The sequence below is a fragment of the Rhizophagus irregularis genome, chromosome 4 (assembly GCF_026210795.1).
Source record: "Rhizophagus irregularis chromosome 4, complete sequence".
NCBI classification, from domain to species: Eukaryota; Fungi; Glomeromycota; class Glomeromycetes; order Glomerales; family Glomeraceae; genus Rhizophagus; species Rhizophagus irregularis.
In genome coordinates, this window is record NC_089432.1 from 1,936,742 (window position 1) to 1,955,964 (window position 19,223).

Consider the following 19,223-nt stretch of genomic DNA (forward strand, 5'->3'; position numbering starts at 1 on the left):
AAGTTTTTGTTCTTAAAAATCAAAACCCATGTATCATAGCTTGAATTTATTTTTCATTATAGGAACGAAAGGTTGAGTTATTTTAACAAATTAATATTTTTTGTTATATTATTTTGAATCATATTCATTGTAGTAAATTTTTTTTATAATAATAAATTACATTGTTTTTTTATATAACGTGGTAGTATGCATCCCAAAGTTTTTATTTAAAAATGCATGTAACGTATTCTTGATACACGTATTGGATAATGATTTAATGGTGATTACTTAACCACATAGGCAGATTTCTGCAAATAAATAAACAATTTATTCAATAAAAGTAATATATTATATAATTTCTTGCCAGGTTTTATATTTTAACTTCAACTTCAAACCTTCTGATTATTTATATATCCTTTGTAAAGTACTTTTGTAAAGTGCTAATAATTAATCAAGTTCAATTGCAAAGATTACGAATGGTACAAAAAATACTAAATTAAACAAAGACATTTTTGAAAGTCACCATAATGTTTCATTCTATTTTATCATGATCTCATGGCCCATTTTCAATAAATGCAAAGCCTCTTCAAAAATGGTAAATGTTAGCTTAAAGTTAAAAAAGAGCAGTACAAGTGCTCTTATGCTCAAATACTGATGGCCAAAAATCAGGCCAATCAGTTTTATTTTTGAGGTGAGGTAAAGACAAATCTGAATATTGATATTTTTCACATTTATTAAAATTATATCATATTAATAACCATAATATAACTACATGAGGAAGCATGATCTTGAACATCTGCATAATAGCATGGTTATTGGATAGAGATATTAGAAATAACCAAACTACTATTGATATGTTAATATGCTAAATAGTTTACATACATAGTAATTTATTATTGATGGCTTAACCCAGTAAGCATTACTGATCATTAAATTCATCCTTATCTTATCCTATTGGATAAGATTATTATGATTTGATTAATTAGTAATTTAATAAATATCTTTTTCTAATCTTGAGTCCTGAATATCATATGGGCATTTAGACAATATTTTGGTTAAAGTGATAATGGAGAAATTATACAAGAAATTGATTACACGGTCTTTGTTGAAATTAATCCTGAATCTCCTCTCTTAGATTTCAAGCAAAATCCTCAAGTACAAGAAGGCGGACTCTTTGAATTAAAGAATGATTCTGATACCCTTCTTTTATTTGTTATGTAGGATCCTACGGTAGGATGTGGGAGAATTTATAAGGAGTAGTTTAGGTGTTTTGTAAGTAGTTGTAGTGTGGTCCCAGATTTTTTTTTAGCTTTAGCTTTTTTCCTACCCTTATTTTTATTCCTTTTTGGTCATATTCTTTTTCCCCAGTACATTATTTTTATTTGTTTATTTAATTTTGTTTCTTCTTAACTGGTTGGGACGTGTTCCAGTTGAGATCTTCTAGAAATAACTTGATAGGTCTGGCGTTTGCTGGATGGTATTATATTATTAGGTCTTTCATTTTTACGATTTATCCTTGTTAAAATGTATCTCTTGATTTACAATAAATAAATAAATTATACAAGAAATTGATCAAATAACCTCTTGGTAACCTAAAAATGTTTTAAATTTCTAATTTAATCATATGAGTAAAAAATATTGCTTATTTGAACAATATATTGATCATAGAACTTTTAATCAAGTATAAGACTAATTTTAACCCAGGTGATTTAACCTACTAGTAAATTTTATATAATTATATGAATTATTCATCCCATCATGTGATAAATTTGATTGGACTAACTAATATTTATAGTTACACTATCTGTTTATATTATTTTTTTCATTTTTTCCTTCCCCTTTCTTTTTTTTTTTTCTTAGTACATTTTTTTTAGGTCTTTAGGCTCTTCCAGGTTTTACAGTTTCTAATAGAATATTAGCCCTGTTCATTTCTGTTCTGTTCTGTTCTGTTCCGATTTTAGTGTAATTAATTTTAGCCAATTAAAAAAAGGCATAAATTGAGTAGAAAAATCGGGTTCAATCTGTTCCGTTTATTTCTAGCCAACCATATTAAAGCATGTATTGCATTTTCAAATTTCGGAACACTCGGATCATCAATTTTTTTAATCCGTTGTTCCGGTTGTTGTTCCGATTTTTAAATGAATTTGATTGGCTAAAAACTTTGGTAAAAATCGGAACAGAACAGAACAGAACAGAAATGAACAGGGCTATTATATCTTAACACATTAAAAAGGTACGTTCTCTTTTTTTGTTGGTTATGTTTTTTAATTTTGTTCCTTACTTAACTATATTTTCTTTTCTTTACGCTGTTCTTTAACTCCTTTCTCTTCAACATTATGTGACACATTTTGCTCTTAACTTGTTTTTATTTGGTCATTAATTTTTTTTATGGGTTTACTCTTAAACTTAATTATGGGGTTTTTTCTTTTTCTTTATAGTGGGTATCTTTTTTTATTCTTTAGTCTTTAGGTTCTTGTTTTATTTTCTAAATTTTATTCTTTACTAACTATCTTTTCTTTACTCTATGCTGCTCTTTGACTTAATATGTTTTACTTTTCAATGTCATGAATTTTACTTTTTGATTTCATAGGTTTCATCATCATTTCATTCTTTAACTTTTTTCATGAGTTTCATTCTTTATTCTTATAGCTTTGTTCTTCTGTTTGCTTTGTGTTATTGTCATGTATTTTTCTGTGTATATGTACCATAATTACTAGTCCTGTTAAAAATAAATAAAGTATGAATTTGATAGTTTTTTCTAATTAATAAACTTTTATTTGCAAAATTTTTTTGTACTATAATAGTTCAAAAACATTTAATCAAAGTGTTGCAAATTTTTCAGTAATGAAAATAAATTAAATTAACCAATAAAAATTGATTGGTGTAAAATATAAATTGTTAGGGGGGGTGATTTAACCTGGGTTATTTAACCCAGGGGGCAAGTTAGCAAAACTCTTTAATCAAAACCATTTGATAATTGAATAACCAGAGAAATTGGTGTAATCACTTTATTATTAAGTTTTATTTTTACAATACAAAAAAATTTTATATTGTTTTAAATCTTTTTTCACAAGATAGAAAAAGAATTTTTTTTAAATCACCCATACATACCCAAGAGTGATAAAGTTTCATCAAATTATCAGCCCTGTATTTCACAGTTATAAAATAAATTTTTTATTTAAGGAATTTTTCTCTGGTTTAAAACCATTTTCTTTGTTATCTTATCAGAATTATTAATCAGATGACCTCAGAACATTTCCGTCAATGAATAAGCAGTATTAATAAAAGAGAAATATAATAGAATTTATTAATTACTAGCCTTCTGTTATTAAGATTTTACTTTTTTCAATTTTAGATCTTTATCTGGATGGTATTTCTATAAAGGTAAAACCCCTATTGGCCCTATATGTGATGCTTACACCCCAGCCAAATGATCGACATAGTTTTTAAGCTAAGTGGGCGTGCACTACATCCTAGCTTATAAACTGCCCATGGGCCAGATTAGCCCACGAGATCTGATTGGTCCAAACAACTTACCAACATTTAATTACAAATAAGGCAATTTTATAACTTTTGACCGGATATTTACTTATAAACTCATGGTCAAGGATTGCATTAATGTACATTTTGTACCACCTTGTAACTATAAAAAAGGCAAAAATTTTTTCAAGGTTACACATTAATTTGGCCAGAATTAAGATAATTTCGCCCAGCAAAATTTGGCCGGAATTATAAAACGGACATAAATGTCCGTTTGCAAATTTGGTCAGCATTATAAATGCAAATATTATAAATTGCATCAATTTATCATAATCCAGTGATCATAGAAAAAATAAATTATAACTTGTTAGCTTTGTCTCATCAAGACATGTTAAATCGTTAAATTGTGGTTTATATCATCAATAGATGGAAAGTTATTGGCATTTGGAAATATTTAAGAATTCAAAAAAATTCTTTTCAAACAATGTAAATATCTTATTATTTATTAATCCTAAAGGTATAAAACTCCTACCATTTAATACATCTCAATACAATCCAACAAGCTGTGTATTATTTTTTTACAATTACTTGTTGACAAGTTAATGCAATTTAACTTTTAGCAATTTGGTATATTTTAACCAAAAAAAAATTTTTTTATTGTAAATTTAAGTTATTTAACATTTAAAAAATGATTTTTTGTTTTTATTTTTTACTATTAAATACAAATTATTTCAAAAATGCAGAAAATTAAATCTTTTAATTATTATTTAAAAATTATGCTATTAATTAAATCATTAATTTTTTTGTTTTTTATTTACTTTTTTTATTAGATCTAAAAATTGTCAGAAATTTAAATTCTTCAATTATTAATACATTACATATTTATGGAAGTTAAATAAACATACTTATTTAATGTAATTTAGCAATTAACATTGATTAATTTTGATTTTATTAATTTTTTTTTATTTGATGATTTTGATCCAAATTATTTCAAAAATTAATAGAAAATTAAATGATTTGGCTCTTTTAATTATTAATACATTACATATTTATGGAAGTTAAATAAATATACTTATTTATTAATCTATTTAATGTAATTTGGCAATTAACATTGATTTTATTTTAATTTTATTTTATTTTTTTATTTGATCTAAATTATTTAAAATTTGATAGAAAATTAAAGGATTTGATTCTTAATTATTAGTACATTATATATTTATGGAAGTTAGATAAACATACCTATTTAATAATGGAATTTAATATTTAAAATTATTTTATTAATATAAAACTTAATTTTTGTTTTGTTTTTATTTACTATTTTTTTATTTTTTTATTTTTATTTTTTTATTAGATACAAATTATTTTAAATATTGTTAGAAATTGGATCAACAAAATCATTCATTAAAAAAAATTTGGATTTGCGAAATGTACTGATAAACATTTACTGCAATTATTTGCAAATCCAAATTTTTTAATAAATGATTTTGTTGATCCAATTTCTAACAATATTTAAAATAATTTGTATCTAATAAAAAATGAATACCATATTTTGCGGTAAGTAAGCACCCCCGAAAGTAAGCACCCCTGGCCAGAATTATGGCGATTTTGGCCAAAATTATGAGGATCTTGGCCAGCATCAAGTGCAAAAAAGGGGTGCTTATATACCGCAAAATACGGTAAAAATAAAAAAATAAAAAAATACTGTAAATAAAAACAAAACAAAAATTAAATTTTATATTAATAAAATAATTTAAATATTAAATTCCATTAAATAGATATGTTTATTCAACTTCTATAGATATAATAATATACTAATAATTAAAAGAATCAAATCATTTAATTTTCTAATAATATTTAAAATAATTTGTATCTAATAATAAAAAAAATATTTTAATTAATAAAATAATTTTAAATACCAAATACCAATATGTTTATGTAACTTTCACATATATTTAATTTACTACTAAATACTAGATAGGTATATTTATATATGTAACTTCCACATATATTTAATATATTAATAATTGAAAGATCCAATTTTTTGGCAATTTTAAAAATAAAAAAACCAAAAATCAATATTTTTTCAATAAACCAATTTTTTAAATGCCAAATAACATTAAATAAATAGTATATAATGAATTGGATAATTAAATAATTTATTTATATATTCTTAATGTAATATATATATATTATATTAAAGTAAACTTCTATAAATAGCATGTGATGTATTATTTTATAACAATTAGAATAATAAATTAAATTATTAATTAATTATATCAATTATAAATTTTTGTAAATTTTCTTTACAAAATTTTCGTATAATATTTATAAAATACAATGTTCATATAACTTTTACAGTGGCGGTCAAAAGTAATGCATCACCGAAATGAAAAATGTAAAATGGTGATCTTTCATAACACAGTGGTTATGACAGTACAAAAATGTTTTATTTTAATTTAATAACGATAAGTTTATTATTTGTAAAAAAAATTTATATACATTAATAAAATAAAAGTCAAAAAATTTATTAATATTGGTCAAACATGTGATGCATTTCTTTTGATTGTCATTAAAATTTTTTTTATTTGCACAATAAAGATCCCAAAAACAACCCAAATATACAAAAATTTTGATAAACTACATTTTACCACCTTGTATAACCTCCATTAGCTCTAATAACATCATTTATACGATCTGGCATAGTATCAACCAACTTTTTACACACATCATTCTTTAACTCAACCCATATTTTTTGTATTGCATCCCACATCTGATCCTGTGTTCTAATAGGTGTTTCTAAACGTCTTAAACGACGATCCATTTCATTCCAGAGGTGTTCAATTGGATTGAAGTCGGGTGATTGCGCCGGCCAGTCAAGCACTCTAATATCATTATCTTCAAGCCACTGTTTTGTAAGATGTGCAGTATGCTTCGGATCATTGTCTTGTTGAAAGACAATATTATCTTTATCCATCCCATGCCACTCGATGGTTCCTAATAAGTCTTCCTCTAAGATCTGACGATACAAATTACTATCCATATGACCATAAATTCGGCATATGTTACCAACGCCACTAGATGTAAAACATCCCCATACCATAATACTACCCCATCCAAATTTTACTGTTGGTTTGACATGATGGTCTCTTAATGGCTCTCCCAGTTTTTTCCAGCAATATTCTCTGCCATCTGATCCATATATCATGAACTTTGACTCGTCAGACCAGATAACTTTGCTCCAATCCTCTGTTGTCCATGATCGATATTTTTTTGCAAATTTCATATGAGCAATTCTATGTGTTTTTTTAAGATTTTATTTTATTTATTTTATTTTATTACTAAAAGAGTAGTACTCCCAAAACTATTACAAAATAAGAGTAAAACATCATTTACATGATGGTACAAATAGGCTAGTATAGAATTTTGGAAATTAATCCCCTACGGGACCCCACCCTTCGAACAATACTATTCAAACTACTAGAACTACGCTAATACTTCGAATGGGGAAAAGAAAAAAATAAAACCTAAAGACCCATCCGTAACGAGAGAACCTAAAAATAAAAAAATTATATATATAGAAAATCAATAGTTCTAGAGTAGTATAGACTATTAAAAGCAACTACGTGCGAAGGGGTTATATATTATAATAAAATAAATTGGTGTCAAATTGAATAGAGTCTATTATCGTTAAATATAATGAATTAATCCATGGAAGGTTATGTCTGAAATTCGAACTAGTTAAATAGATCCAAAGAACAGAATCATCTAAGTTTCTAGTAGAAGTCATAAAAGGATTGGAATATCCAATATTAAGTATATTGTCATTCAATGGATTATTATGAGATATATCAAAATTATTTTGACGTTTACGTTCCCGTCTAGTATTAATTCGTTTGGTGAAGGTGGATTTTGTAATACCAAGATCCAATTTATATTGTTTCCATTTAGAGGTCTGAACTTTCCATAAAAGTTCATAAATATCTTTGTGCAAGTCGAAAAGGAATGTTAAAAGTAATTTTTTGATTTCTTTTTTTGAAATTTTTGCGTCTTGGAAAGGTTTAATAATAGAGAAGGGAATCATATTGATTAATATGCAATGAAGATCTGGAGCGTCAAAGATAGTTGAGATATTTGAATTAAAACAAGTAAAAACTGGAGATTCGGTTATTGTTGGAATTTCATTTTTAAATTTATCATAATTGATGTTGTTAATGATAAGCGAGTTATATATTGATTCGTATTTTCTAAAAATATTTTTCAAAATATTTATGGATTCAGAACAAGTCCAGAAATGTTCATTAGTTTCTGTTGAATTAGAACATAGGAAACAGGTATCAAAACCTTTTAGTATATCTGGGTAATTTCTATTTAAAGCGTCTAAAGTGGGTAAGGCGTAATTAGAGCATTTCATCCGCCAACTAACATGTTTACTATATGTTTGTGATGTTGCCTTGTGAAATGGGTTAAAAGACATCCAATACTGTGTGTATTCCCAATTGATGCGATGTTCTAGAGTAAATGTTTTGATAATATGTAGAGAGCGATGCGATATTTGACGTTCGATATTTCTAAAATTGATTGGTTTTTTTAATGTTTTCCTTATATTACGATCTATGATAAACTCTTCATTAAATTTTATATAGCCTTTCTGAGGTTTTACTCCTACTGGTGATATAGATATTATGTCCGGTTGTTCACAACCTGCTTTAGCTAATGTGTCTGCTATATCATTATAAGTGTTTCCTGAATGTGCTTGTACTTTGTTGAGTTTTATTGTTAAATTAAGTGATTGGATTATCCACTTTATCGCTTGCCATAAAAGAACATTATTGAGTTTTTGTAATCTTCGAGGTGTCATTTTATAATGTTGAAGTGAGTAGTACGTGTCTATCGCACATTGACTATCAGTAAATATGGTCACGTGACTATTAGGTGGACAGATAATTAAACATGTTAAAATTGCAAAAATTTCCGCTCTAGTAGAGCTGGCCCATTCAACTGTTTTTCCACTAAATTTTAGATCTAAATTAATATCATTAGTTAAAATCCATCCAAAACCCATGATGGAAGAATCATTATATCTTAACAGAGAACCATCAGTGTAAAACTCTAAACTATTAAAAGATGAAATTAAATTTGCGAAAGAGAAAAAAAAATTATGAATAGAAAAAGGTAATAAAATTGTTTTAATTAATTGAAAATTTTTTTGTGAAATGTTATTAAACAAAGGAGAATGTTGAATAATATTTTCTGTTTGTCTAAAATTGGGGTTAATGCGTTCATTGTAATCTATAAAAACATCAGCACGTGTTTCACTGTGTGATTTGTGTACAATAAAAATGTTATTTTGTCTATTATTATTTTTTCTATATATATTAGCGTGTACTGAAATTGTATTATTTGAAGGGAAACTAATAATACATCGTGGACGTATATCTCCTATGTAAAAGGAATCATGTAAATCACAACCTGGGCAAGGTATTAGTAAATTAGGCATAGAATGAGGGGTTAAACTAGGATCTTGTGGTATAGGGTCGCGAAAAGGAATATGATGTTCACCATAGACTTTGGGAACATCTGAAGGAAAGTGTGATTTTTCTATTATTTTGATATATATAATGTCAGAGTAACGGGGAGACCAAAAGCTTGTCCATTGATTTTTGCATGGTAAACTACGGTTGTTACTTTTGATGATTTTAGGTCTTGTGAAATTTTGTGATGGTGAAGGGTTATTATTATTTGTTGTAAATTGTAGTCTATTTGTATTATTATTGAGTACGATGTTTTCCTTTAAAAAATCATACCATTTGGGACGCCGCCCACTTTTTGATCTGAGTGTTTTCTTGATTTCTTTCCATGTCTTTAAAAAAGCGCCATCATTACTAATTATTTGGTCTAAAAAGAATATATCTTTATGTTTTAAAGAACGTAAAAATTTAAAATATTGTTTTGGATCTGAAATAAAATAACTTATAGGATGTACACCACCAGTAACATGGTATTTAATTGAGTGAAAGAACGATAAATTATAATAGTGGAAAATACATAAAAGATTTTCTAATCTATTAAATAATTTCATAGGTTTATGGAAATATTTGGTTGTTTCACCAATATCATTTGTCCATAATCGATTTTGTGATGTTAGGATAAGAAATTGTATTAAAGGAGAAGTTATAGGATTATTAATTTGAGCGTTTAATAAAGACGCTTGAGCGCGCAATTGTGAATCCCAAATATTTAATATATTCGGGTAAATAGGATTATGTATAACAGAATTAAAAAAAGACTTTGGTAAGGATAACGAATGCTTGTAGATAGACCTAATAATTCTATTAAACTCATTAATAATATGTGGTGGAACTAAAATATGTTGCGTTAAATACTCTATCCTTGGCAGAAGAACCTTATTAATGATGTAAATCACGTGATCGTGCGTGATTTTTTTCTTTCGTAAATTATAACAAATATAATGTAACATCTTTTTGATCTTTTTGTAGGTAAAAGTTGGTGAGTTGTTGATATTAACATATATACCTAAAATTCTTTCATTACTATTTTTCGGGACTATCTCTATATTAATAAGATCATTACCAAAATAAAATGGAATATGTTTGTCATCTTTTGCTAAAAGTGTTTTATCATTCGTTAATAATTTTGTTTTCTCCTTATTGATTTTGATATTAGCTAATGAATAAAAATCATCTGCTATTGCTAAATTGGCTACTAGGTCATCGATTTTATTAGCAAACCAAGTGGTATCGTCCAGGTATCCAATCAATTTTAACTCTAGTTTTTCTTCATGATAATCATCTTTTCGATAAATATTCATCGGGAGCGTTGCATGTAATTTATATCCATCGTATAGGGAATCATTGATGGCGGCGAACATTGGGTCGTAATAAATGACCCATAAGAGCGGTGAAATTATTTCTCCTTGAATTATACCCTATTTTAATTCATAAGGATCAGATAAAGTATCAGCTAATATAATTCTATTGTGATGTCCTATAAAAAGATTTTCTATAAACTTGATTATATTAGGGGGTATGTTAATTCTTTTTAAAGCTAACGAAAGCAAGGGAATATCTATTCTATCGTAAGCCTTACTAAGATCTTGGAGTAAAAGATATAACGGGTTATTTGTATCTTTTTGATGTTCTATAATAGATTGAATGTATAAAATAATTTCATTGCAAGATGCTCCTTGTACACCTGCTTGATTATTATGTTGGAGAATGTTATTCGTGCTTAAATATAAATTAAGTCTCGAATTAATAATTTTAACTAAAAGTTTGCGAAAACAATCTAATAATATAATAGGACGCGTATGATTAATATCGTAGTTCCACCAAGTGGGTTTTGGAATTGGATAAAGGAGAGCGAGTTTAAATTGATCTGGAGTAACTTCATTGATAAGTATATAATTAAAAAGTAATAAAATGACTTCTAAAATTTGTAAAAGTAATTGTTTAATAATTTCATAGCTGATCTTATTAGGTCCAGCAGACTTTTTTGTCGGTAAATCTTTAATTGCTTCCTGCAACTCGTCCATTGTGATCAATCTATTTAATTTGTTAATATTTTCTTGTGATGCTACATTAATAGGCGTATATATAGACTTCCAGGGCTCACGTAAAGGTGATGATGGATCATAAGATAAAGGTGATTGTATTACTTTACCAATGTTGCTGAAATGGTCTATTGCTTTTTCTTCTATTTCATCCTTATCTGTTGTAAAAGTTGTGATATCGTATTCATCTTTAAATATTAATTTGTCCATTTTGATTTTTTCTGGCACTCGGTCTAATAAAGATGTTAACATCCTTTTCTGGTTTAGTCTTAGATCATCGTCACGTCTATTAATAAATTTTTCTATTTTGTTTTTTTGAAAATGACTAATTTGTTCATTTAATGAATTATTAATGAATGTTTTGATTTTAATTAAAGTATTCAAAATAGTTAAATAATAAGGAGCAGTCAAAAAAGTTGGCCACACGACATCACGTGTATTAATTGATAAATTTCGTAAGTCTAAATTTGAAACGATTCTTTTTAATCGATTTAATTTTTTAGGTCCCTCCCAAAAAGTGGTATCATAGAAATAATATCATGATCGATGTGTTTTAGGATTAAAATAATTTTCTAATCTATTAATAAGGGATGCTATATAATAAAGATCATTTTCTAAAATTCTAATCGAATAAGAATAAGTGTATTGATGCATGTTTTGTTTAATTATAGGAAATCCTATAGCGTTTATAGCTTTGTGAATACTTTGTACTATGTTTTCAAAAACAATGTTGACATGTTTTTGTGGGTTAATGTGTGTTTGGGAACGTGTCGAAATTGATTGAAAATTATTCCATACGAAATTTTTAAAGTCTACCCACTGTTCTTTTGTTATTTTTTTATAATTATATCTTTCATTATGAGAAAGTGAATTCTTTTTACACATTTCAATTTCATTGAGAGAATCGTTTAAAATATTTTGATTAGGGGAATAAAAAAATTTGTTGTTCAAAGTGATCACTATTAATCGGTGATCAGTACATATTGGTTCAGTAGCTATAGTACCAAATAAACAATGTGGTAAAAAGTTTGGTGAAACAAAAATAATATCAATATAAGACGTATTTTCAGAGGTATTGCTAAAGGTATAAGATGGTGTATCATTAAAAAATTTGACAATGTCTTTGAAGCGATTATTTTTAAGGATGGTTAAAATGTTTTTGTGATAATACGCTGAAGTCGCGTGATTAGAATTTATAGGGTCGTCTAATTGAACATTTGTAAAAGTTGAATTTGATTTATGAGGATTTATATTAAAATCTCCCATGATTATAGTTTTTTTGTAATTATTTTTTGTAAAGAAATAAGTTTTTAAATAAGAAATAATCTCTTTTAAAGTTGATTCGTTGTCTTTAGCAGATGTAATAGGTGGTAAATATAAGCCTATTATATGTAGTTGTTCTTGTTTTTTGAAAAAGAAAGTAACATGTAATAATCGACCAGGAATATGATCGATCCTTTGAATGTGTTTGTATAAAAGGGAGGAAATTATACACGAAACACCACTAGCAGAATGATCAATTGCAGGGTTGTGTACAATGTAAAAATTTTTGTGTTCTTTGTGTTTTGTAGGGTACGATAATTTAATAGGATTTAATTTTTTGTTTGACTTGTTCTTAGAGTCTTTTAGATGTGTTTCTGTTAAAAATAAGAAATGAATGTCGGCCTCAATCATATATGAAATTAAATCTCTTTTTTTCTTTTCAAAGGATCCTTGTAAATTTAAAGTTGCAAAATTAATGTGCGAATGTGAATTAAAAGAAGAAAAATAAGAAGAATTATTTTTTTGATTTTTATAATTATTATAATAATTTTTTTTGTAGTTTTTTAGATTTTGTGAATTATTTTGAGAATAAGAAAGAGAAGGAGATAAAGAAAATAAAGAATTTGAATCAGTGATCAGGTTTAGAGGCTGATCGGTATTATTAATATTGTTGTCCATCATTAGTCCACCCTGATAGTTTGAGAGATATATACTTGTACTGAATGGAATTTAACGGACAAGGGATTTTATATATCCTGTAAATCCTTTGCTTTGTTCTTGTGATGAAACGTCATTGTCTTGATCGTGGTTATTGTATTCGTTGCCGTATTGACTTAAACGCTCTTCTTGTGATATATCTTCAGTTTCATTATTATAAGATGCAGAAGAAGGTGTATGTAAGGATGATGAACTACCATAATTTTCGTCCCATCCTTCATTCGGTTGTGAATTAGCGTTATAATATTCGCTATTAATCATTTCATGATGTTCTTGATTGTAGTTATTGAACTGGTATATTTTGTGTTGTGGCGTATTGTATTGTTGGTATGATGGCGAAATTCTTCCTTCTTTGGAATTTCGTCTTGGTTGGTTCGATTGCATTTGAGGATTCAGATTTTGTTCAGGGATGTATTGTATTTGTAACTGCTCTTCTTGGTGATGATATTCTTGAGGTTGATGGTGTGATTGTCCTTTGACTGCAATTAAAATTTCTTTGAGTTGAGCGTCTTTAACAATATCTCTTTCAGACATAGTCTGTTGGAAATTAACCATTTTATCCATGGATTCTTTAACGTAATTATTGTGTGCGGAGACTTCTTTCGCAAATACTTTAAGTTGTTCAATTTCTTTTTTTTGATCGTCTACCTGTTTTTCTAAATCTTTAATCATTTTTTCAGCCCATTTCATTTTGTCATTTAAGGTAGCAATATCGAAAGAAATTTGAGTTGAGTTACAATCGTTGTTATTGTTATTATTATTTGGTTGATTGTTGATATTCTGTCTAGGGCGTGTAGGAGAAATTGGTTGATTGTTATAAATCATTTGGCGTTGGGCCCATTGTTGTTGTTGGTTTGAGTTTCTATTGGTTGGTTGATTAGGTTTGGTTGATGTTTTTGAAATTTTTTGTCTATTGAAATCTTCATTGATCTTCATAAGAGATCCATAATTTTCCGATATGCTTTTACTAACCACTATTTTGGCAGTGTTACGAGGGATATTGATGGGTTTGAAGAATTTTTGTCCATTAGGCGAAGTAGTATGTTCAGAGTTGCATTCTTGTATCATGTGTTCAGGTGAGCCACATTGTATACAAGTTTTAACGTTATTATCAAGTGGAATAATATATAATGATGTATTGAATGCGGTGATTTTTTTAATTTTATCTTCAAAATTTTTGGGATCAACCATGACGTATGCTATTTTAGAACAAAATCTAGTCTTGGCTTTGGGAATTGAACAAGTTTCTCCATTTATGAGGGTTATTATTTTAGTCATATCTTTTACGTTCGTATTATTAGGAAGACCAGTTATTTTATATCCTTTTGACGTACGTTTTAAGTAAGCCTCGTGATTATTGTTAGTTGGTAAGATTCTAATGTTAAAATCTTCAATATCTAAGGACCATCCTTTGTCCATTAAGTATTTAGCACCTGCTGCAGTTTTGAATTCAATATATACTGTCTTATATTGTGGTAGTTTGGGGGCAAATCTGCCGTTTCTACGGCCTTGGTTGTTATTTCTGTATCGTTTCATTTCAAACTCAAATTTCTGTATAAGTTTTTTTTCATTTGAGTGAAAATTTTTGATTTCTTTTCCAGTTATATTAATTATGTTTTTTAAGAGTGCTTCAGTTTCATAAAATATCGGAACATCTATTAGTTTAACTGAATTTTTTGCTTGATTTTCTACATCTCTTTGTATATATGCCTCAATGTTTGAGGAGTCGTATGGGTGTATAATAGCATTTAAAATAAGGTGACGTTTACTAACGTATTTTTCAAAAATTTCTTTTCTAGAAAATTCTATAATAAAGACTGTGAGGTATTGGTGTTTTTCCCAATTGATTTTATTGATATCATTAATATGGTTGGAAAATGCGTCCCTTATTTTTTTTCTTATCTCGAAGTTATTTCCTTCATTTGGAAATTGATCTTTTGCGATGAAAACTGAAAAAGATTCTGTGGCTGAATTTTGTGTTTCAGAGTCGTTATAGTCAATTTGTTCAATTTGTAATGTCTCCGTTGCTTTTCCTTTATTGGGATTAGAGTTATTGTGTTGATCACTCAAAGGAGTAATATTTTCTTTGTCTGTTTCCATTGGTTCACTTGTAGATCCTTTGTTTAAGTCATGTGATACTGATGATTGAGACGAAGAAGAATTTTTTTCAAATTCTATTTCCATTGCTTCTGTATTATCAAGAGTTTCTATGTTTCTAATCTTATTGGGCCTATTAAATTCTTCGTTTATTGTGTTGTTTTGTATATCTTTATCAACAGAATAAACTTCTTTAACAATTTCAGAGTCGTCTAAAGATCTTTTATCAGCTGTTTTAGCTTTTGAACGAGTAGTAATATTTGACATGATTGTAAAATATTAAAATGTATATTTTTATATCAAAAATAAAACTTTTTTATGCCGAGGAGTGTGATTTTGTAATAAAATTTATGGGTTAAAAATATAGTTAAACTGTAAAATCAAAATTTTCTTTCACTAATTTTTTGGTCTGAGCGATCGGCAGAAAAAGTTTTTTTTTTTCACTTGTTTTTTTAAGATAATGCTTCTTGCGTTGTAACCTGAGAAATCAGGATAATCACATGAGCGGATGAATAAAAGACCGAATGGAACAAGGATAAATAATTAACCGATGGATAAATAATTAGCCGAAGGATAAATAATTAACTGATAAAATAATATTTATAGTTTAGTTTAGTTTAGTCACGAGATAGTCATATGATAATACATCTTTATTTTCTTATTATTCTTAAATTTTTATTAGTAGAAAAGTTAGAAATAGTAGAAATAATTTTCTTAAAAATGTATAAATATAGGTGGGATTCGTTAGGAATTTCGCAGTCAGTTTTTGACTCAAATTTAATAAAACAAATATTAATTATTAAAAGTTATCTTGAATATGCTCATTGTACGCTTGAGAATTAATTAATATTATATTATTAAGTCCAGAAAAGTAAAGAAAAGGAAGTTATTCTCATTTCATTGTATGAAATAAGAAGTTAGGAGAACTCTCGCAGTTTATAAGAAATAAAGTGGTAATATTTGAAAGAATAAATATTACATAAAGAATAATATTTTGGGAATATTATGAATGAGTGGTAGTATTTGAAAGAATAAATATTATGAATATATGAGAAAGAAAGTGAGAAGTTAAGAGAAAAATAAAATCTAAACCAAGCAGAATAACGAGAAATAAAGTTGTAATGAGAAAGATGTGTTTATCCACGGGTGGCAGATGTGGGTGACAATTTGGTGCATGCTTCCGAGAAAGGAAATGATTGACTGTGTGTCATCATTCTGACTATCGTCATATAGTCAGGTACCTGTGCGGTATTCCTAGAGGATCTGGACTTGAGTATAAAAAGAAAAAGTTATTAAGTGTACAATGAGAAATAAAAGAAGTACAAGTAATGAAGGATAATCAAAGCATGTGTTGCTTGTGATTAGGAGATTTATCAGGAAATTATGAAGTTTATTATGAAAAGTAAAGAAGTATATGCTAGTATGAAAAAGGACTAACATGAAATGAAAGAAAAATACACTAAACGATGTATAAACCTGATAAATAAGAAACAAAAAGTTGTTAATGACAAACCTAGAAACTACCATACTTCGATGTGAAGGTAGAGGTAAGCCTAGTATAGGTTATTGAAAGTAAAAGGAGATAATTCTATAAGAGTTATTGGAGTTAAGTTAGTCATAATAATTGACTATAGAAGAAAATAAGACCGTATCAAGATTTCACGGCAGGAAAGTAAATCTAATAAAAGAAATAATGCAAAAGTTGCGGGTGAACTATAAACCCAAGAGGTTGCATGGGAACCTTACAAGAAAAACACTAGTGGTTATGTGGGAACCTTTAAAACACTATAGGATTGTAAGTTGTGGGTTAAGCTGTAATAAACCCTCTGGATTGTAAGTTGCGGGTTAAACTGTAAGAAACTTTCCATTATCATTATTATTATTGTACGTTGTGGGTAAAGTGGTGTTAAACCCTCATATTAGTTTATTTTTGAAGAACTTGCTGGTCAAGTAAGAGAATGATAATAGCAATGTAAGAAATTATAAATTGAAATAAAGGAAATGACGTTGTTAAAAGAACTTAATAAATAAATGTTGTAAAGTAAATTGTGTGAATGCGCAGTAGGTACCAGATGTGTCTGGCACTTGAATAAATTTCAGAGCGCAGTAAAACACATATAGACCTCCCTGGTCTGAGGAGATTGTGGACTTAGATTATTTTCAGAAAAATAAAGTTAGTATATGAGAATATAGACCTCCCCAGAGCTGAGGAGATTACATAAGAATATTATGTAAGAAGTCACATGAGTAATACAAATCATATGAATTATAAAAAGTAGGTTACACAAAGCGCAGTAAAGTGATGAAAACAATAAAATAATACATACCTTGATGCGGTGGAATAAAAATAAAATGCGAGAAATTGAAATTTAAAAGGAAAGGGGGTGTATTTATAATTTTTGGAGTGATACAGATCACGTGTTGAGAAAGTAAATGAAATGAAATTAGAAGAAGTATGAGAAATACATGTAATAAATAAAGAAATAAAATATTTAAAATAAGTTATAAAAAGTACGAATTTATATTGTAAAAAGAATAAAAGTGTAATTATATGTTGAAAATAAAATAAGGCATTAAAATGGAGATACCAATATTTTATGGTGTAATAGGAGAAAATCCAAAAGAATGGACGAATCAAGTAGAAAAATATCTGTCAAAGATAGGAATTAAAGACGATAAAAGAATATTTGAAATTGCGAAGACACATTTGTTAGGAAATGCGTTACAATGGGTTTGAAAATGAGGGAATGTGTATTGCAGATTGGGATAAAAATAAGATCAAATGGTTGAATTTAAAATTTAGAATAATTGATAGATATTCGAGTGATAATAGAAGCTGAGTAATCGATTATTATAAAAGTAGAAGAAAATGAATAATGACAAAATAAAATAATAACAAATAAGAAATTTTGAATAAAATACGAGAAATGGAAACAACGATATTTGAAAATATAAATGGAAAAGGTTTTATCAGAATAGACGGTGAAGTAAAATGTAAATATTGCGAGAAAATAGAGAATGTAACGTTACAAGAAATTAATTATTTTGAAGTCAGGGAAGAAAGCGAAGAAAGTTTAAGAAACAAAATAGAAACGTTATGTAAAGAATACTTTTGAAAAGGAATGAAATATCTTAATGAACATGAAGAAAGATGTGAACACAAAAATATGAATATATTGCGAATGGGAGAATGCAAAATAGCTGCATATAGGAATAATCAGAAAATCTATGAACAGACAGAATATAGAAATTGAAGAGTAAGATGAATATTAAGGGATGAAATAAATATATGAAAAGACGTTAGAAGATAACGGGTGAAATAAAAGGATATTATAAGAAGAGTAATAAGTGTAATGAAGTTAAGCGGTTAAGATAGAAACACAGGAAATATGTAAATAATAAGAATTTAGGGACAAATAATTGTCCAGAAAGACATTAAACTAATTAGGAATTAATGAAGTTAGAAGAATATCAAGTTATGAGTAATAGAAGACTATGTAATAAAAGATGTAATAGAGAAATGTAATAAGAAGTCATGTACATGAGAATGTAAAGAAATAAAGATTGAAGTAATAAATGAATAATTATATGAATAAAATATAAATAAGTTGAAAATACGAAATGAAATCATTTTACAAGTGAATAAATAAATAGAATAAGTTAAAATGTCTGATATATATGATGAATTGGAAGAGATTAAGAATAGACATGAAATAGAGAAACATAATGAATCGAGAGAAGAATATCAAGTAGATCCTTCATGCCTAAAATGTTATAGTACTGATGAAATAGAGATAGGAGATTGGTTTAAAAGATTTTGGAAGATTTTTCAAAAAGTAATATTAGAAGCAATGAGATATAACAGAAATACATATGTAAAATTAATGGAGTACATAATACTAACAAGAAAGGATGGGGAAGAAAGTTATCGATCTAGTAAAAAGAAAAGAAATAAAGAATTTGAGAAAATGAGAAAAGAAGGAGAAAAACTGTTAGATATAGTTGTAAGGTCAATTAGGTATAGAAATAAATCAGATTACAGAAAAATGGGAATTATATCAGTGATAAAAGTGATCTGTGAACATTACATATTGAGTGAAGATAATGAGTTTATATT

At 27.3% G+C, this 19,223-nt stretch overlaps 2 protein-coding genes across 2 annotated transcripts; both read right to left on the reverse strand.

The window, feature by feature from the left end:
* Positions 1-9,800: 9,800 nt before the first annotated feature.
* On the reverse strand, positions 9,801-10,348 carry OCT59_023782 (uncharacterized protein; the record flags this gene model as incomplete). The annotated part of the gene is made up of 2 exons (XM_066134955.1): positions 9,801-9,862; positions 9,994-10,348. 2 exons carry the CDS (start codon positions 10,346-10,348, stop codon positions 9,801-9,803), a joined length of 417 nt encoding a protein of 138 aa, XP_065991031.1.
* Positions 10,349-13,021: 2,673 nt separating this feature from the next.
* On the reverse strand, positions 13,022-15,373 carry OCT59_023783 (uncharacterized protein; the record flags this gene model as incomplete). Its single annotated transcript, XM_025312256.2, has 1 exon — positions 13,022-15,373. One exon carries the CDS (start codon positions 15,371-15,373, stop codon positions 13,022-13,024), a length of 2,352 nt encoding a protein of 783 aa, XP_025176738.2.
* Between the last annotated feature and the right edge of the window lie 3,850 nt (positions 15,374-19,223).